Source organism: Delphinapterus leucas, chromosome 10, assembly GCF_059928025.1.
Source record: "Delphinapterus leucas isolate spDelLeu-1000000601 "Yukka" chromosome 10, BTC_Dleu_Yukka2, whole genome shotgun sequence".
NCBI lineage: Eukaryota > Metazoa > Chordata > Mammalia > Artiodactyla > Monodontidae > Delphinapterus > Delphinapterus leucas.
This window is the reverse complement of record NC_143138.1, coordinates 3,548,238-3,568,695: the sequence shown is the minus strand read 5'-3', so window position 1 is coordinate 3,568,695 and position 20,458 is coordinate 3,548,238. Positions and strand designations below refer to the sequence as shown.

The following is a 20,458-nucleotide window of genomic DNA, read 5'->3' as shown; positions in this document are numbered from 1 at the left end:
GAACTAGATCCCGCATCCATGCTGCAACTAAGAGTTTGCATTCCACAACTAAGGATCCCGCATGTCACAACTAAGACCCGGCACAGAAAATAAATAAATAAATATTTTAAAAATAAATAAAATTTAAAAAAATAATAAAAATAAAGCAGGTACAGGGCTAATTACGTCTGCTCATCGATGGTCCCTCTCCCCACTACACAGCATTCCCTGAATGGATCCTGCGCCCTCGTGCCTCCCTGCTTTGAATGTACACTACAACCTGTAACTCAACACATTCTCCATGTTCGCCCTCTGGCTCTTACTACTCATTGTAGAAATACCTTCTCTGATGGAATGCTTTCCCTTAAGATCAAAGTCCTAGTTGAATGTCCCTCCTCTGTACTCCCCTAACACTTCGTAATATTACCCCTATCATAGCACCTGTCAAAAATAAATTGTTACTTTGCTTACCTAGTTCACACTGTAACGCCACCATGTTGTATAATGTATGGCTCTTAGGAAGCATTCACTGAGTGCTGAAGGAATGAATGAGGAAAGGGCCTTCAGTTCCCTGTTCATCTCTGAAAATGAGGGAGCTGATGTACAAAGTCTCTTCCAGCTTCCTATTCTATTAGTGTGAAGGACTGATAAAACCAAATGACGATTATGTGTAATAAAGACTTAGATCCACATTTGGAGTCGAATAACTTCTAAATCGTAACATCACAAGTTGCTCACCTATGCAAGATTTCCTTTGCACATCGTTTTAATATTTAAGCTGCAAGACAATAAATTGCTGTTATACTGCTTGTTATGGTTGGAGAAATTTCTCTTCAAAAATCATTCAGTGCTCAACAGCAATCCTAATTTTAATATAAGGTAATGCATGATTTTACATAATGAACTATAGGAATTTCATAACTATGGATAGGTGGATATTAAAGAAATTTTTGCATTTTGAGGCCTAAATGGTAGTAAGTGGGTTACGCCTAGTTTACAGTTGTTATGTAAGAAAATACTCTGCCCAGAACAGAATGCATATTAAAGGACATATGAGTAAGGTCTATCCTCAGCTTCTGGCCCAATCCCACTTTCAACTTCAAATAGAGCTTTTCTTGAAAATAGTCATTGCTGCAATGAAGAAATTAAAAAATGGAGATTTAGCTTTGGAATGTGATTTTTTATTAGGCTTTTAAGGCAATGTTATCCAACATACTGGCAAATTATTTCAAGTAAAATAATAAAAGTATTTTTTTTGTGAGGACTCAGCTTAGAATCAACTGGGAAGCTACCATTTCTCTAACCTCAGCTATTCCTTGTACTAACAGATGCCTACACTACCCAAACAAACTAAACTTTCGATATTTATTTGGAAAGTTTTATTTGATTACAACAAAGTTAAAATCATTTAGATATGTTAATTGTATACATTAATGATTAAATTGCTTGATAACTAGACAAACAACTGTATATCATAAGTATTCCAACTTCATTTTCTAGATGAAAGCAAAATATAATAATGCAATCCCCACTGTTTTTAAACAAGCCAAAATAATTCTCATGTTTTTTCTTCTAACTTTGATAGCTTTCTGTTTGTAACTTGCGTTAACGCTGCAGTTTTCCTAGGTGCCACACGCCTAATTTACGTCATCTGCATTCAACCGTGTTTCATAGTAAGAGAAAACAGTTCTGCATCTTTTTCTACAATAATGTACAAGACCCTTGGTCTTGAGTCCTTTGAGTAATACCAAAGGATAAACTCAAAATATTAAAAACCCTTTCAATAAACCTGAAGCAAGATTTGCCCAATGACCTGATCACCCTGCAGGAGTAACAGAAGTTTGGCTACTCTGTAAAAAGCCTTATTTGAGACTTATAGATGTATGAGACGTTAACAAAAATCGAACAGGAAACGTAAAAGGGTTTTAATAAAAGTATTTTGTCTTTCATGCCTTTAAAAAAAATACCACTGCATTACAACAGGTAACATAACAGATATAACAAGCACATGTGGATGCAAGGACGCTAAAGTGCAGTAAGGTCAGAGAAGTGTCTCCTGCCCTTAAAGTTCCTGAAAATACGAGGTTGCTTTGGCATAGAACAAGTTATCACTTCAAAACGAGACAAACTTAAAGAAAGGAAAGAAACATAACCAAAACTCAGTGGTTGGAAAAGAGATGGATGTGAACGTCCACTTGTTTCTTACGTATAAAGTTACCCCTCGCAGTGTTTTGGAGGAGAAAACGCTGGCTCTTCCCAAAGTTGGTTACATACACAAAGATTCCAAAGACAAGACAAGTGCTTTGCAAACAAAGTAACTAGAACCAGCTCAGGCTTCCCCGCGCCGGGTCCTACGTTCCACGGTCAGAACCACCAACTGTATCCCCCCGGGTAACAAGGTGATTCAGAAAAGCTGGCGTCTTCAGAGAAGGGAGAAAACTTACCCGGGAAGAGAGAAGAAAACTTGCTCAGCTTCTTGCTGGGGTCTGAAACGATCCCAAGAGTCCTTAAACCCCTCAGGTTTCCCCAATCAAGCACCCTCGCCTCCAACCTGGGCCACCCCAGATCTACCAGACGACACAAGTCTGCGGACGCACGGAGAGCTGACCACCCCACGAGAGGGACCTACGCGCGGCCGCGCCCACTCACCCGCCGCTCCCCGGGAAACGGGAGACCAGCCCGGGGTCCAAGTCCTGGGCGTGGCAGGTTCGCCCCTCTCCGGGCCCGGCTCCAGCTCACCTCGGCGCGGCCCGCCTGGGCGCCGCCATCTTGACCAGAAAGGGGGCCTCGCGCCGGAGGCCCCTGAGCGGGCGCCCTGAGCGGAGCCGGAGCGCCGGGGAGCCCCAGGTCGGCGCCCTGCGTCCCCCGCGCGCTCGCGCCCCGTCCACGCGCGACAAGCGTCCCGCACGCAGCCCCCTACCCAGGCGTCTGCGGAACCGGCGCCCCGCGCAGCCCGCACCGAGGCTCAGGCGGCGCCGAGGGCAGCCCGGGCGGAAGAGCGGGCGCGGGGCGCGCGCTCGGTAACCTGGCAACGCGGAACAACCCGGCGTCTCCGGCGAACCCCAGCCCTCCACCGCGAGGAAGCACCGACCCCCCGCACCCGCCGCCCAGCCCTCGCCGCCACTCGGCCGCTCCGCCCGCCGCTGCCCGCAGTACCCCGCGGCGGGGGCGGCCGCCGAGAACACCTCCCGCCGGCGCCGCCCCCTTAGCTGCCCGAAGCCCGCCTGCGCCGCCACGCGCGGCCGGAGCTCACCTGGGCCGGGGCGCAGGCCGCTCCCTGCGCCGAGCCCCGCGCGCGTCTCCCGCTCGCGCTTCCCGCGGTGGCGGAAGTTTCGGGAGTCGCGTTTAATTCGGGACCTTGGCGGAGAGGACCCCTCTGGGTTTTTTTCGTTCCAAGATGGCAGCCTCCAGCCGCGCACAGGTGCTGGATTTGTACCGGGCGATGCTGAGGGAGAGCAAGCACTTCTCCGCCTACAGCTACAGGTGAGCGGCCCGGGAGGTGCGGGCGCGGGCGCGGCCGGGGTACAGGAGCCCCTGCCCCGCGCAGCCGCCTGGGCGCCCAGAGGGGAGGCTCCCTGCCGGCCGGCGTGGCCCGCGGACCCTCGGGGGGCAGCCGGGGGATGGCCTTTCGCGGGCGGGAGAAGACGTTCGCGTCTGGTGATGTGTCCCCAAGTCGGACGCCCTGCGCCGGGAGCTCCAGGAGGTTCTGCTCCGGGAACGCGGTTAGTGGTGTCTCTGCCTTTAAGCTGGATGCCTAGGTTCAGGTTCTCAAGCCAGGACTAGTTTGTTGCATTTGTAAGAACTTTCCGTAGAATCGGAAGACTTGACCGTGGAAGTGACCCGTCAGTAGCACTTGTCCACAGCTGAAGGCTCTCTCTAGCCATTCTTTTCATTTCAGAGCTGTCTTAATTAGCCTTTTTGGTTGCCAGGATCCGTTCTACTTGTGGCATCGGTGGTGGGGCGGGGTTTGTGAGGAGGAGACGCAGGTTAAGGTCAAGGAAAAAAAGGGCTCGCCAGCTTCCAGGAGCTGAAACGTTTATCCTGGCCTCACCAGATGGGGGTCCAGCTTTTAGGATCTTAGCAGCAGGAGAATGAGAATTTAAACTCTTATGTCCTTAATGTACCGCCCAGCTTTTCCACGCCTGCCCCATTCTCATGTTTGATTTTGAGTCCCTTATCCTTACTCTTAATACGTCTTTTGTCTACTTCAGAGCATCTGCGTTCTTTTCTGCTTCCTTATAACTCATCATGAATGTATGTACCTTATGGATTTTCTCTGTGCATCCTTGTGGATTGGGTGTCTTCTAACTACCTGACCCTCTGAGTTTGAGCCATATTCCCAAAGCAAGAATATGGTAAGGCCAGCTCATCACTTCACACCAGGTCTCACCTTCCATGATTGACAAGCCTGTGGATTGGGTTTCCTAGGAGCAGAGTCTGCGACCTGTGGAACAGACCTGGTTGGGTAGCTGCCCTCACACTGGGTGAATGAGCAGGTAGGCCCCATGATGGGTAGACCCAGTGCAGTGTTGGTTATCAGACACTAAACCTCTCAAGCAGTGACTTTCTAATTTTTAGATACCTGCATAGAAAAGGTACTCATCCTGTAAATTTGAGAACGTCTGGGTCACACCAGTGAAGTCATATCCAACTGGTCAGTAGTTAAATAAAAAAAAAAAAATTTCTGGGAGTGCATTGTTTCACTTAATGACTTTGGCTTTGGAAGCTGAAGTTTGTAAACAGCAGGTATACTGGTGGAATTTTAAACCAAAAAATTAACCAAGTACTTACTACCAACAATTTAACCAAGTCTCTTGAAAGAGCCCACAAAATACGCTTGTGAGTAAGTGGAAACCAATCATTTTCACCACAGTCTGGAAGACAAATTTTGTCGTTTAAATTTACTGAAAATAAACAAGAACTGCAGATAAGTCACTCAGGGCTGTACCCTGTGGGCAGGAAGTAGAAATTACATGGTAACATATTTAGAAAATAATGGTTCAGATTATGCTTTGAGTAATCGTTTTGAGTTAAATTTATTATCCACAAATAAATGTATTATCCAAAGGAATCTGGTAATCACTTTACAGTTTGCTGAAATCATGGCCCTAAAACCTGAGATTTCCCACTATTATCTCCTCAGGTAATAAACTGTTACAAAATATGTCCTTCTTTTGTATTAAGCTGTGTTTTGTGGATTCCAAGGATACCCCCTCCCTCTTTACTTCTCTTTGTCTGGTATGCCCCGCTAATCACCTCTGTCTTGAGTTCCTCTGCTTCCTTTGAGATTCATCTCAGTGTAACCTTTGGAAGGTTTTCCTCATTCTCTTTCTTCTCCATTCCCCACTGCCATTCAGACAGGTCCTATTACTACGTATTCTTTTACTTCGGTGCTCCCAAACACTCCCAAAACTACTTTGCCCAGTGCCATAGCAGTCCCTGGAGATGGAAAGATGAGAGCGCTGGCCTCAGCAAGGCACCTACCACCAGTAGCTTTTTTACGAGCCTCTGTGGGACACAGTTGTAGAGTCATTGTCACAAACTGTGGCAAGTGCCATGACACATGCACAGGGTGTTGAATCAAGATGCTTCCCAGAAGATAGCGCTGGATCAAAGGCATGAAGCAGTGTGATCTTCTGGTGTGCTCGGTGATGTCATAGAATTCTGCTGGAGAGTTAAGTGTGATTTGGGGGTGACAGAAGGCAAGACTGGGCCCTGATAAGGAACCTGGACATTATTCTTAGCTAACAGGCAGCCGGTAAAGAGCTTTAAGCCATAAAGTGACATGGCCAGACTTGCCTTTTACCAGACCACTCAGGCAGCAAGGTGGAAGATGTTTGTGAGGGCCGGATACAAGGACCCCAAATGCGAGTTGATTAGGACAGTGCTGAGGAGAGATTAGGGCCCTAGTGGGGGCAGGAATAGTGGAAGAGAGAGGAAAAGATACATTTGATCAATAATTAGAAGGTAAAATTGTTAGATTTCAATGAATGATTGGATTCAGGAGTAAAGAAGAGAATCCAAGCAGAGTCTAAAATGATGTCTAGGTTACTAGGTAAACTGAGGCACAGAGGTTAAATATGAAAGTTGCACGATTAACTGACTTAGGAAATACAGAAATACCTGGTCTTGTGGAGAGAAGAGTTTTCAGTTCATTTTTGGAGCATCTTGAGAGAATGTCAGCTGGGGTCCCCAGCAGAGGCAGTTATTCACATGAGACTAAAGCTCAGAGGAGCAATCAAGCCTGGAGTTGTCATCACCACGCACTTGCTGTGTGACCCTGGGCAAGTCACTTCATCTCTCTGCTCTTCAGTTTCTTAATCTATAACATGGAGGTGATTTATCTGTCTCATTGGGGATGAGGTTTAAGTGAGTGAATACGTATGAAATGCTTCGAGTTGTGCCTGGCGCAGTAGCACCAAATAAGTAGAATGCTTATCATACGTGGAATTAAAATCTTAATATTTGGTAAAATTTCCAGGAAGAGTATTTAGGGTAGTGGTTCTCAGCCAGGGCCAGTTTTATTTGACAGTGTCTGGAGACATTTTTGGTTGTCACAATTTTGGTGGAAGGATGCCCCTGGCCTATAGTAGTTAGAGGCCGGGGATTCCACCAAGCTCAGGACAGTCCCCCGTAGAAAGAGTTTTCTGGCCCCAAGTGTCAGTCATGCCAAGATTGAGAAATCCTAGTTTATGGTGAGAAAATTAGTGCGCTTAAGATGCTGTTGTAGAGAACATCAAAATTTGAGGTGTTGGCTGAAGAAGAAGAGCCCCTGAAGGAGGCCAGGAAGACGCAGTCTAAGTACGTGATTCTCACTGTATTGGTCTCAGGATCCTTTTGAATTCTTAAATGTGACTGAGGGCCCCAAAAGCCTTGTTTATGTGAGGCATAGTTATCAATATTTTTCATATTAGAAGTTAAAACTAAAACATTTTAAAGCACCTATTTTTTTTTTTTTTTTTTTGCGGTACGCGGGCCTCTCACTGTTGTAGCCTCTCCCGTTGCGGAGCGCAGGCTCAGCGACCATGGCTCACGGGCCCAACCGCTCCTCAGCATGTGGGATCTTCCAGGACCGGGGCACGAACCCGTGTCCCCTGCATCGGCAGGCGGACCCTCAACCGCTGCGCCACCAGGGAAGCCCTAAAGCACCTATTTTTAAGTAAACTAATAAACCCATTGCATACTCACCTAAATAACACCTTTATGAAGAATAACCATTTTTCTTCCCACCCCCCCCAAAAAAAACCACTGCTGACAGTGACGTTGTTTGACATTTTTGCAAATCTCTTTAGTGTTTGGCTTAATGGAAGACATGTGGATTCTTGTATTTGTTTCCGCCTAAACCTGTTGCTATATCACAGGTCATCTAGCCTCTGGGAAATTCCTCTGTCCACTTACAAGAGAATGGGACTGAAAAAGGCAAATATCTCCTTGGGATGATAAAAATACGTTTTCCCAATGGATCCCCTGAAAGGTCTCCAAGACCCCAGTGGTCCCTGGGCCACACTTGAATGACCCCTGTGGAGTCTGAGAAGCGGGAAGAAGGCAAGCAGAGAGAGCAGTGTCACGGAAGCCAGAATAGCTGCATGTTTGGGAAGGTGCTGCGGGCAGGCCACTTGCTTTAGCAAAGTCCAGTAAAGGAAGAGGGAAGTGTCCCCAGCGAAGGGACCTCTGGGGACCTCTTCCAGAACAGCATCAGTGAAGTGCTTAAGACAGAGCCAGAGTGTGGGCGCTAAGAAGTGAACCAGAAGGAAGTAGACAGCAGTGAGTGTAGACCACCTCCCCGCCCGGAGGCCTGGTTAACATGCGGGAGTGGGGCTGGCTGCTAGAGCCGGGCCGCAGGAGAAGTGACAAGCCTCGCCTCTGCGGGCCCAGGTGGCAGGCCGGCTCGCAGCAGAAGGCGGAACACTCCCTTCTCCACCGCAGAAGGAGGTGAATTTTTTTTATTTATTTATTTTGGCTGCTCCAGGTCTTAGTTGCAGCACATGGGATCTTCATTGCGGCATGTGGGATCTTTTAGTTGCAGCAGGCGTCTTCTTAGTTGCAACTCTGCAGGAGGTGAATTTAAGTTGGAATGTAAGAGGACAGGAAGTTGAGGTGATGGATGCTGTGCTGATAGCTCGTTTCTGGATAAAGTGGAAGATAATCGGATGTGGTGTGTTCTCATATTTATTACACATATCACACCATTAGCGTTGTTGGTTTACTTGTCTTTCAGCCATTTGTCCCTTGAAGGCAGAAATTCCATCTTATCTCTGCATTCCTGGTGCTTAGCACAATACCTACCTACTCTATGCTTATAAATACTTGTTGTTGAAAAGCAGGAGGAAATCGTATTCAGAGGTAATTTTTATCAGCCGTTTCCCCCTACTGATTAAAAATGTATTTTATTGTAAAATGTGAGAAAAGGCAAAAGCAATGCCCAGTTGCCACCCAACTGAGTGTCAGAACTCCTTCATCCCTCATTAAGTGGTTGAGTCTTTATTATACTTATTGCACATTAAGCATTGTGTTGAGAGCTGCAAATCAAAATGAGCCTCCCGTTAAGGGTAGGGAGTGGTGAGTAGCATTAGAAGTGTGTGCCACCTTGAAAGTAGATCTCATTAGGAATGCTGTTGGCTACAAGTAACAGGAAACCTTCACACGGTGCTTAAATAAGTAGGGGGTTACTCTTCTCACACGGAGAAGGTCTAGAGTATGAGGCTGCTCCAGCTGATACAGCAGCTGGATGCTGTCAAGGTGTCTTGAGCCTCAGGTTTCCTCTCATGCTTATGCCTGATGGTTGCAAATGGCGATTAAAGCTCCAAATAGCATATCCTTATTGAAGGCAAGACAAACAAGAGCAACCCCAACCGGGCATGAGTAGGCTTTCTTTTCATGAGGAAAGGTTAGACTTTCCTGGAAGCTTTCCAGCAGACTTCTGGTTCTATCTTATTGACCAGAACTCAGTTACATTTCTACCACTAGCTGAGCAAGGGGCTGGGGAACTAGGTGCTCATCTAGCGTCTGCAGTGGGAGGTGACAAAGAGAGAAGCACCGGGAGTGACCGCTGCATCCGCCAACAGCTGGCTTCTTTGCAGGAAGGGCACGTGGTTGCGGGTGGAGAACTCTCCAGGTGCGCATGGCAAGGCACTGGGGAGGTGAAATGCACGGGGCACGTGGGAACCAGGGGCAGGCAGTCGTGGAGCCTTAGCTGGCGCTCCATCCCAGGTGAGCTCGTGCTGGTGAAATAACCGGCTAGTAGTAAAAAAGATCTGACAGAAAGGTGGGGCATAGAAAAGGTGAGCAGTGGGCTAAGTTCGCACAGCTGGTCATCAACAGAACGGGAACTAGAAAGTTTCAGGGCGCTGCTTTTCTACAACTCTACCCTCTTTAGTAGAAATCTCCTACAAGGCATGCATCCTCTGTCTCGGCCTGCAGAAATTCTAGAAACATCAACCCAAAGCTATTTATTTTCACAGTTTCTTCTTACAGCTGCAGCAGCTAAGTAGGCTCCCTGGTTTCATGGCTGGTAAAATTACTAACTGTTGCTGAGTGTCAGCTCTCACTTACCACGTGCTGCACAGCTGAATGCAACATCGTGGAAGCCTTCGATTGCGGTCTCGTGAATGGACTAAACAGTGGCTCCTATCTAGGAGTCTGTTCCCTTTTTGAGCTGGAAGCTGAGGACCTGGAACCCTGAACTTGTAAAGAAGTCAGGACCCAGGCGTGTGTCTCTGTTCATTGTTGCAGGTCTCTTCACACCAGCTACCTCTGCTGCTGATAGATCGAGAATGCTAGGGTGAATAATACCAGCCCAGCGTGAATGGTATTAACAGCAAGCACCTTTCCCTTTCTAAAACGGGACAGCTACACTGGAGACCTTAGTGCCAAATATTCCTTTACCCCAGAACAAATGGGCAAATCAGTTTACGCCTAGTATTTCCTGAGAACCCATAGCATATGTATTACAGCACTAGGGCCCAGGGTAGATACAAACACAGGGTGGCCCTGCTCTTACAGGATTGTCGTGTGATGGGCATAGGACGTGGACACACAAGAACAGCTCAAGAAACTGCCTTGTACACAGAGGAAACATGCAAATTGAAACAACGTCCAGACACTGCAGATTTGCACATGTAGTGGCAGAGACGCAGATTTGCACATGGAGTGGTAGTGGTCATGATGTTTTGTCCATCGCGTATTACAGTATCGCAGATACTATACAAATGACATTGTAGTGATTGTTTCAACCTTCTAGGTCTAACTTCCACTTCAGTTTTAACTTTATACGTCTCTTCTCCTTTAGAAACTTTAAATCCTAAAATATGTTCTTCATTTAATAAATGTAACCCCTACCTCCCCACCGGGAAAATCTTTGCTTTATTCTCAGACTAACCCTGCCTTTAAGCAGAAGTTGCTGATATGTGAGAAATTCCATCCTCTTGTTCTTCGTCACCTTTTATGCCTTGACTCAATTTAGGGCCTCACAGACCTGTCACCTGGGACAGCTGTCAGGCTGGGGAGCATAAGATGTTGCATTTTGCTTCTTGGCATTCGCAAACACAAGATTATTAGGATTTTTCCCCCCACGATAAAAAGTTTTCCCTCTTTTTAAGTCATGAAATGCCTGTTTATATTGTGAGGATTCGGAGAAACCACAGAATTCTGTAATAAGCAGCCAAGTAAGAGCTTTGCCCACCATAAAATGTGGGACAAGTCACACCTCTCTGTGAAAACAGCTCTAACTTATGGCTGTGCAACAGCTCTGAGGAAGTGGGGAGGAATACAAGAGAAGGAGACTACTGTTACATTGTCTAAGTTCTCTGCAAATTAAGTCTTGAATATGTCCTGAATTTATACCAGTGGGTTTCTCTAGGGCCGCCTGCTGTTACCTGACCCCCTTGCTTCCACAGGAACGAGAGGCAGTTTACTTGTGCCTAAGAAAAGCAGTTTCTTAGACTTTTGAAAGATGGATTATTCAGTATCTTTGATTATGTTTGGAATTCCCCTCCCCCCCCATTTTTTTTCTCATGGTTGCTAAGTTCTGCCATGTTGAGTGATGATGGTCCTGAAAAGTAAGAAAAAATTATACAGTTAACGTAAAGAATACATTTGAGATATCCAGCAGCCTAAATTTGGAGGGAAGTGTTAAAAAACTATTAGATCGATGTCATTGCTGATTTATTGAGCTTAGTTTATAAGAGTTTCCAAATTGCACTTATTCTATTTATACTTCACCCTGGCCCCTAAAGCATTTTAAAACTTATAAAAATACATACAGTAAAATGCAATAACATGAAATAATTGTTATAATTTTAAAATAATAAATGAGAATCAGGGCAAAGGTGAAATAAAGGTAGAGAATATAACAAAGTGAGGTGTAAAGTTGGACCACAAAATGCAATTATAAGTCAATAGAACTTCCTTAAAGTCTCTGTATTCTGTATTGTAGTAGGGTAATACTTTTTTTAATGCAAAGTGTACTTACAAAACATTCTCTTAGGAAATTGCTATAATGTAATGAGCATTATAGGAAATTGACTGAGTCTTAAGGCCTCACATCAATTGCTGTGTGCAGTCTTTGCTGTGGATGAAAGGTACTTAAGGTCCTGTTACTTCTCCTTTGTGACCCCTTTCCTGACAGACTGAATCCCACTTCATTTTGTATAAGCCTTAGCATTTATTTTCTCAATTAACTGGTACCTAACCAATTTAGGAAAATTCTAACCTTTAGAAACCAAATTAAGTGATAAAATTAGATAAATTACATGAACCAAGCTGTGAATATCTAGGTTTAGCAAGAGTCAGCTAAATTAAGGTGGGTCCTCCTGGCTTTTGTCTGGATTAGTAATAGGAACACCGGGAATAGGGCTCCTCAGCTGATCTCTACCACCCCTGTTTTAAGAAGCAGATTTAAAATTGCCAAAGTTGAGGCATAATGATACATCACCACGACATTTTGATTATCTGTTTGGCTTCATAGCAACTCATTATTGGGGTTCTATTTGAAAGAATAATTGTTTTTTTAACTCAGGGATTAAAGGCAAACAGCTCACAGAGATGATCCTTCAGGATAAATAGAGGATAAATGAAAGTCATATGGCTTGATGCTACTGCTTCCTGCTTGTTTCCTTTTCCCTGGTATTTCTTCCCCTAATATTGTGATTCCTGAACTAATTTGCTTGAAGTATTGTTTTCAGTCTCATCAATATGAATGAGAATCATGAGCAAGGCTATCTTGACTTAGAAAGATTCCTGGCCTTCGAACCAAGAAACCTTGGTTCAAGTTTGAGGTCAGCTGGCTCCCAGCTCTGTGACCTTGATGCATTTAGTCCGGGTACATCCTCCAGAATGCCAGAGTTGCGAAACTTCCTGGCAGAATGTCCGGTATATGCAGTAGATACTCCAAAATCCCTTCTGCAGATAGGAGTAAGCTAGTTAATATGCAGTTATCTCTTAAACTAGTAGATCAACTGCCAAATCTTTTAAATTCGTAGTAGCTAGCAGTCATTTAATGAACTCAGTCAAACTTGTTAAACCACATTCTGCACAAGGTGTTTGTTAGCAAAATCCAAAGAACCCTGGTCTCTGGTGATGTGTGCTCTCCGTGTGATGAGGTTGGTTTGAGTCTTCATTCAGCAGACATTGATTGAGTACCTGCCATGGGCCAGGCCCTTGGGCTCCTTGCCGGAAATTCAGAGACAAACACAACAGAACGTGATCTTTTCCCAGGCGGGGCTTGTGGTTCAGTGCCTAGAGTAAGACACTGAGGATTGTACAAAGGCATGGTGGCAGAGAGCTGGCAGAGCAAATAGGAGGGGCGACGGAGCCCGCCCCAGGGGCCCGAGGTTAAAAAAGTGATGGTGGCTGGCCCGGCTCGCTCGTAAAGACTCTGAAGGGACTCGCTGGCGAAGGGGGGCAGAAGCCGAGAGGACGGGTGCAGAGGGCGGTGTAGTCGGCGCTGAGTGTGAGGGGCTCCCAGCAGTGCGGCCTCCCTGCTGGGGCCTCAGAGACACTGTGCCGAGTGCCAGGCCTGGTCCTGGACGGCGGAGAGCCGTGCAGGTGCTCAAGCAGGACTGCAGAGAGCACTTCTAGCGAGACCACCCCAAGCGGGCGGAGACCGAAGACACAGAGGCCAGGAGGAGGTGACTGCAAAGGAGGGGAGGGTGGTTTTGAGATACGCTGAGGAAGAGAATGCGCCAGTCCCAGTGACTGCGTGGATGCCTTGGATTAGAGAGAACGACCTGACCTGAGGTCAGGAGAATGTAACTGGGAGAAGAAGTCGTTCCAAATGAAACATTGCGTGTCAGGGACAGCGCCTCCTTGGCGTGAGGAAGACGTTGTCTGAGCACCAGGACGGCATCTGGACAATTCAGGCTCAATTCTAAAGCGTCTCTTTGGCCTTAGGTTTTGACTTAATTTGCGACACTCTGTATGTGCTTACCTCACTTTCCTTTCTTCAATTATGTAGCTTTCATATATTAATGTTATTGTCAGTTTATCAGTCATCTGTGTCCCATTAGTTGACTGTATCTGTTCCCAGGGTAATTATTTGTTTTATTTACTAGTTGGCTACTACCTTCATTGGATGTCATTAATGCATCTGTTAGCCGTATATTTATTCTTTTGTTCCTGGGGTAATTTTTTGAGTACGTTTAGTACCCCACCTTTGGCCTAGTTTATTCAAAATTACTTATATGATCAATTCATTATAATTATAAGTATTACTCTGTAGCATAACTATTCATTTAATGCCTCCATACATTTCTTTTTGCCTGCCCATGTTTTGAGAATAAATGCAAAGATTTTCCCTGTATAATTACCCCTCTCCTACGTCTGATCTCTAGGAGTAGTGTTGTTTTCACCAGAAGTCACTTCCATAGGCAGAAGCATCTCTTAAAACCCTTTTTGCCCTTTACTGAGCAAAAAGCTAAATTAATCGAGGAAATAGTTCCTTGCAGACAGACTGGAGCCAGAAAAAGCCACTGACCCTGTATCCTGGTCTAATTGTCTCCCATTCATTGATTCACCAAGTCTTCCGGAGCACTCACCGTATGCCAGAGTCGTGCTCTGTGCCTCTCCTTCCCGGACTGCGGAAGAGCAGCTTTCAGCCCTGGCTGAAGCGGTAAACAAGCTTTTAGTGGCAACCTAATGCTTTATCCCAGACTTAAAACCCTAAAGGAAGGAAAGCCCAGGTGGGCCTATAACAACGAGAGCAGACCCCGATCGGGCAGCCTCCAAGCAGGGACGTTGCTCACAGGCTCTGGCCTGTGTGGGCCCCGAATCCTGACTGTGACGTTCAGTCCCTGCATCCGGCGCAGGCCCCTCTCCCTCCCCGCGTTGGAAGGACGCCTGTCACTGGAGACTGTGATATTCAGTTTCTGGGCTCGGTGCTTCCCCTTTTCCCTCTCCACACTTTCCCGGTAATGTTATCCGTCGCTGCCTGTGTGTTGGCTCCCCCGGCTGTTTGCAGCCCAGGCCCCTGTCCCGCGACCAGACGCCTCACCTGCTCTCGCCTCCTGCACGCCCTGCAGAGGTGCAGGAGGTGACTCAGCACCCACACCTGCCAGCATGCCTGCTTCCTCCCCATCCCGCCCCATCCAGCCTGGCCGCTTGGGCAGCCTCCGCCCCTCTGCTCCTCCCTGGGATGGCTGTGCGCATCCTCTGCTGGTGGCCCCCTCTGCACCCTCCTCCTCCCCGTGAGGCCTCTACACGCAGGCGCTAACCTAGCGAGCTGGCTGCCAGACAGCACGGCCTAAACGTGGTGGATGGAAGATTTCTGGGAAGAAGTGCAATAGTTCGTCCAACTTAAAGACCTTAAAAGGAGTAGCGTCAAGACTTGAACCCGAAACTCTGAGGCCAAAATGTGCACACTCTCACCCAGCCAGTCTCCTCCCCTTGCTTGAAACGCCCCAGGTGCTCTTCTGGCCTTCAGGTAAAATTCCCTCCCGGCTTCACGCGCTCCCCCTAGAGTCCTGCCTTCTCCCCTCCTGTCTACTCACGTTTCCTGATGCCACGCAGCTTTAGGCCTTCATGTGATCACGTAATGAGGCCTGAACTTTCCTCCCTCACACAGCAAGTTTCTACTCATCCTTCACACTTCAGCTAACAGGCCAGCTCTTGGTAAGCTCTCTGAAACCTCCCAACCCCACTCTGCTCCCTTGTTTAAAAATTTCAAAAGAAAGAGAAAGGAACATCTTTAGTTGCTTCTCACTTCTTTGGGGATAAAATCCTTACCACAGCCTGCATTTCTCTAGCCTTATGTCCTCTCACCTTCCCGTCAAGGTTGGGGGGAGCCCTTGCCTTGGCCTCCTCAGGTGCTCTGCTCCCGCTTCCCCGGGCCGTTCCTCTGTCTGGCAGGGCCCCCTTCCAGTTCACACAGGCCACCTGTCCCTGCTCACTGGCCTGGCCCAGCAAAGACGCTCCCCAGCCCGGTCGGCTCTCGCAGCCCGTGGGCCTCTCCATCGGACACTTACACCGCTTGTAATTTTGCAGTTATTTTGTGATTATTTGAGCAATGTCTCCCCCACTGGTCGGACTGCAGGCTCCAGGAGGGCAAGGACTGTGTGTTTCCCTCACCACGGTCACCCCAGCCAGCATCCCAGCCAGGCCCCAGTGTGGGCACCAGCACGTGGTGAACAGACAACTCCTGTTCTCGGGGGCCCCTCCCACGTCCTCCAGATACCTTGTATAAATCCTGCTGTGATCACTCCCCCATCACTTTGCCCCTTATTTACTAGACTGTCATCCCCAGGGAGTGGGGACCATGTTTGAACCAACTTTGTCTCCTTAGTGACGGCACACTGTAAGCACGTGAGAAATGTCTGAGCGAGCACTGTGTGTGGGTAACTGCTTATTAACAGGCAGCGGCGGAAAGATTTTGGTGAATGGCCAGGGTGACCGTGTTTAGGACCCAGACGGTTACATCATTTTGTTTTCCTTCCTACCTCTTCATAGATCAGAATACAGAGGAACCACGTTTTCCCAAGCCATATTTATAGCCATCCTTTTTTCCCCCAGAAATTTACCTATTATATTTTAAAATGACTTCCTGTGAGTGAAATCAGCATCGTATCTTTCTCACTGGGATCAGCCTAACGTAAACGTCGGCAAAGTCCTAACGCATAACCACACAGGAATCCAAGCCCCTTCGCCAGTCTGGGGGAGACCATGAGCCAGTGCGAGCAGTGACAGCAGGAACCAGGGGCCTCAGGGGTCGGTGCTCCCAGCCAGCACCCGTCAGCACCCACTGGCCTCCGCGCCTGGTGTTCGAATTCCCAGGTGCTTACTGCCGCTACCGGCTCGCCCGTCCTCATTGCCACCTTTGCTGCGGCCCGTCGGGTGGAAGCACCTGGAAGCACCCAGGTGGAAGGCCCCTCACATGCACCCCGACCTCTCACACCCGCTTCAACCCCTGTGCTCTGATGATCCGCCCCTCCGTGCATCCTTTTCCCAGCCTGCAAACCAAGGGCCTCCTTCCTGTCCTGGCTGGGCTACCAAACCGAAGGGGTCCAAGCTAAAAACCTGCATCCCTCCCTACCGCATTCCGGCCCTCCGGGCGAGCGGGCCTCCTGCATGCCCCCTCCTGGGCGATGCTCGGCTCTCAGGCTGGAAGCCACCTTACCTGTTCCCCTGACTGTACCACAGCCAGTCAGTCGTCTTGCCCAGCGGGTCATGTCCTGTGCTTCTCCTACCAGGATACCAGGAAACACTTTGTGTCTGCACAGTGACTGTCTTTGCTGGCCCTCACCAGTTTTTGTTGGGTTTTGTAACAGCCTTCTACTGCCCTCCGCCTCCTGTTCTTGGTTCTTACCAGGCGTCCTTCACATTTGCCGCCAGAATGTTTTTCTCAGTCTCATCACAGCACTCTCTGACGTCTGTGTTTAAAAGTAGCGCAAAGAGTTAACAGTAGCAGACTTCTTCCTTTAGAAGCAAATTGGTCAAGAAACTTTGACTGGGTAGAACTCAAATGAATAAATGCTGATTGAGAGGCAAGTAAGTATAAGCCATAGTGTAGGATTATGAGTAACTATGTCTAAGACATTGTTTATCTATATGAAATGTGTTAAATTTGCTTGTAAAATTCAGGTATTCAAATAGATTAGTTTTTTTGCTGCTGGAAATATTAAGAATTGACCGAGTCAAAATTTGCATCTGCTTCCTATCATATTGAAGCTTTAACAAAATAAATAGGATCATAAAATTAGCATTTTATTGTTCTTCAGAGATCTGTATTCACTTCACTACTCTCACTGAATTAAATTACCTTTAGTTATTTGTTTATATAAGGATAAAAGGACAAGTCAACTTGATAGAATAAAATATGGATTATTTACAAGGCCTTTGGACTTTCTCTTATTTAAAGGCATATGAATTTGTTAGCAGACTTAACTTATGTATCTTGTGCTTATGTAAGTTTGGATAATCAATAATGCCCCTTTACATAGTAATTCTCTAATAAGAAAAAATTCTTTTTTAGCATGAGTATAGAATTACCCTGCAGACCTTGTCTTGAATGACAGTAGCTTCTCAACACTTGTTTTGCTATATTGTGGTTAAATTAAATTTATTTGAACTGGCCTGGGGACCTTACCATCTTTTAGCGCTATTGTTCCAAATTCTCAATTCATAAATAAGAAATTTTGGAACCCCATCCTTTCTCACACTGAAAAGAATCTGCATTTAATTTTATTCTTAATTGAGGAAATCAGGAAAATAAGGGTAAGAAAACCAAAATGAGACCTGGAATGAGGTTAGCAAGCAAACTGAGTTCTTGGAAGACTGAACATTTGGCAGCCATAGTACCGCCTCCGGTCTGGCTCTGAGCTTCCCAGGAGCCAGAGGGGACCATGAGTAGTTACGTGAGTCACAGTGTCATGATACAAAAGCAGCCGTGTGCCTAGAAGTGCAAGTCTTCCTGGTACTAAAACCCAAGAAATTTATCTTGTGGCTCGTTGTATGCAGGGCCACCTTCTTAGCGTAAGTTCCATGGGGCAGTTTCTCCTGGCATCTTGACTAATGGCACAAGCCCCCAGGGAATAAAGCAGTTCTGCCAGCGACCAAGATTGCAAGTGCCTGGTGTAGAGTACCCAGAGGGATAGGTAGAGGGCTTGCCTTTTAGTGAATCCTCCATAAATAGTATTTATTTCTAAGTTTTGATTCATTTTGAATAGCAGTGGGTGTGAAGTTATGCTCCCAGGTAAGATCGAGGCTAAGTAGAAAGCTTTGCCCCTACATTGAGGGATTTACCATGACCAGAACCAGAGACCCCTGAGAATCTCAGATCCCCTCCAGTTCAAAACCTTCCAGCTCTATACCTTAGAGATTTTTTTAAGGGGCTATTATGATGGATGATCTGTTTAAACAAAAGAACTTTCAGGTGAGACACTCAAGTAAATTAGTTATAAAATGAACCCCTGTGTAACTAAATTGGTTTATTCTATAGAATTAGTGTGAGCTATGAGCCACTTAACATGTGCCCAAAATTAAGACTGGTTTCAGAAAATTTTATCTAAAGCTAATTTTCAAGTATCTTGAGCTCAGAGCCGTTGTCTGTTAAGACACTCTTGTTCGTTAAAGCTCGATATCTGCATTCAGTAGAATGGCTTTCCCTCTGTGCTGAGAGAGAGAGAGAGATTTCACTACACTTCGTTCTTCTCAGGTGGTCATAGTTTTGTTGACATAGAGTCTCCCCCAGAAAGGTAAGAGTTTAGCATTTAGCATGCTGATAACATTTCTTCCCATTCCAAGCCAATATATTATATATATTCGTCATCTCAAAACTAGTGAAAACATTTTATATTTTCAGATATTTTCAGTGGCAGTCAGTTAGTAAACACATTTTTTTCTGATGAAACTGTTTTGTAACCGAGTAAGCTTGGACCCAGAGGTAAAAGAATGGACCTTGAAGTGTGTTCTTAAGACTAACACAACCAGATTATTTTTCTGTCTAAAGTATTCGAAAGTAACTTACCTCCACATATTTCACGTTTAATGGATCAGAACTGTGATGATCAATTGTGTGTTCAAATACTTTATGCCAAACATAGCAAATGTTGAAATATAACAGTAACTGGAGGTATATGTAAATTCTTTCCAGAACTAATATTACTAATTTGCTATAGTGTGTATTAAATGAATAGTAAAGAAAAGACACAAACATGTAGTTAGTAGGTGAAAGATTAAAATAATATCTAAGATTGCTTGTTAGACTAAAAAAATTCATAACTATCATTTTAGTCTGTTTATATAATTCTTCTGGCTAAATGTAATTGAATTCTTTTTCCTGTTGGAATAGAAATCTTACAGTTATCATTGGGTCACAGGTTTTTGTGGGAGTTTTTCTCTCCTTGTATTCTAACTAAATAAAATTTTTCAATTCAACCGTTGTTATAGAGCACCTACTGTGCGCAAAGCATAGTATGTCCTGTGGGGACACAGAGATGGACAAGGTCTGGGCTCCTGTCAGGTGAGACAAAGAACCTGGAAGATGTGCCCATAAGTCCCAGCATCCCAGGCAGCACGATGCGGGCGGGGTAAGGGGGCTGGACAGCAGTGCTGCAGACAGAGTGCCACGGGGGCCAGAGGCCAGGAGATGGCACAGAAGGCAAATGTGCTCATTAGTGGGAACTAAATTCTGCTTGGGAGCTATAATACTGAAACCACAACTTCACCTTGAATATTATCCTACACCCTTAATCTCATCACTACATATTACCAGAGGATTCCATCCTGTGGTGAGATCCTCATACTTTTTAAAAAGTCGCCTTCCTCTTTCCCTCTCTCCTTCCTCCAAGACTCTGTATTCCTTCTTCCATATTTTTCTTTCCTTTCCCATATGTTTTCCCAGTCATATAGAAATAAGGGATTTTGAATTCTATATTTGTCTTTGGCCTCCCTTTGCAGAATGGCTCTCCACTCTGGTGAAATTCCTTTCATCCTTCAGGGATGTCAACCTCCCTAGAAAGACTTCCCAGACCCCCAGGCTGAGTTACTCCCTCCTTCCTCTCTATTCTCAGAGCACTTCCCATATAGTCCCGTTGTAAGATACAGTGATTTATAGTGTGTCCCAACCCCGGGAGCTTTGTGAAACCATGGCCGGTTTCCACTTCGATCCTAAGCACCTCATGCGGAGTCTGGGGCCTAACGGATGAGTGTGAGCGAATGAGCAAAGACCTTCCTTTGAGTAGTAAGTGCATCTCACAAAAGTCTTCTTTTCTCTGCATCTCAGCGATACTCGATACAAACAAAGAATATTTTTAAATAATGGTGAAGAGTCCCTCAAAATTAACATTTCAAATATAAAGCAGCCTAAATTTAGTCCTCTTAAATAATGAGAGTTTTTATTTTGTTGGGTTTTTTTTTTAACATCATGATAGAAAATATATGGTACAGGCTGTTTTAAGAAATATGGCTTGAAATTAGTCAGAATTTTGACCACCCTTCTTTATACAGAGTAAGATGGTTAGTTACAGTGGAGTGAAGGGACAGGCTGAGG

At 46.0% G+C, this 20,458-nt stretch overlaps 2 protein-coding genes across 12 annotated transcripts in view; one reads left to right on the top strand and one right to left on the bottom strand.

Annotated features, from left to right (window-relative positions):
• The window catches only part of FARS2 (phenylalanyl-tRNA synthetase 2, mitochondrial), a 395,257-nt gene extending 391,937 nt beyond the window's left edge, over positions 1 to 3,320 (bottom strand). For 7 of the 10 annotated variants that reach the window (XR_016394512.1, XR_016394513.1, XM_089918244.1 and 4 more), the window contains exon 1: positions 2,629 to 2,722. The gene's annotated coding sequence lies outside the window, so the exon portion shown is untranslated. Of the gene's footprint in view, positions 1 to 2,423; positions 2,466 to 2,628; positions 2,723 to 3,232 lie in introns of those variants that run through there. The other 3 variants (XM_089918249.1, XM_089918251.1, XM_022586582.3) reach the window with 3 other exon arrangements.
• Positions 2,997 to 20,458, top strand: part of LYRM4 (LYR motif containing 4) — a 114,485-nt gene continuing 97,023 nt past the window's right edge. The window contains exon 1 of one of the 2 annotated variants that reach the window (XR_016394515.1): positions 2,997 to 3,462. Coding sequence is in view for 1 of the 2 variants with exons in the window: in XM_022586588.3 (XP_022442296.1) it covers positions 3,377 to 3,462 (86 nt within the window). In the remaining variant the exon portion in view is untranslated. The remainder of the gene's footprint in view (positions 3,463 to 20,458) is intronic. The other variant, XM_022586588.3, reaches the window with a different exon arrangement.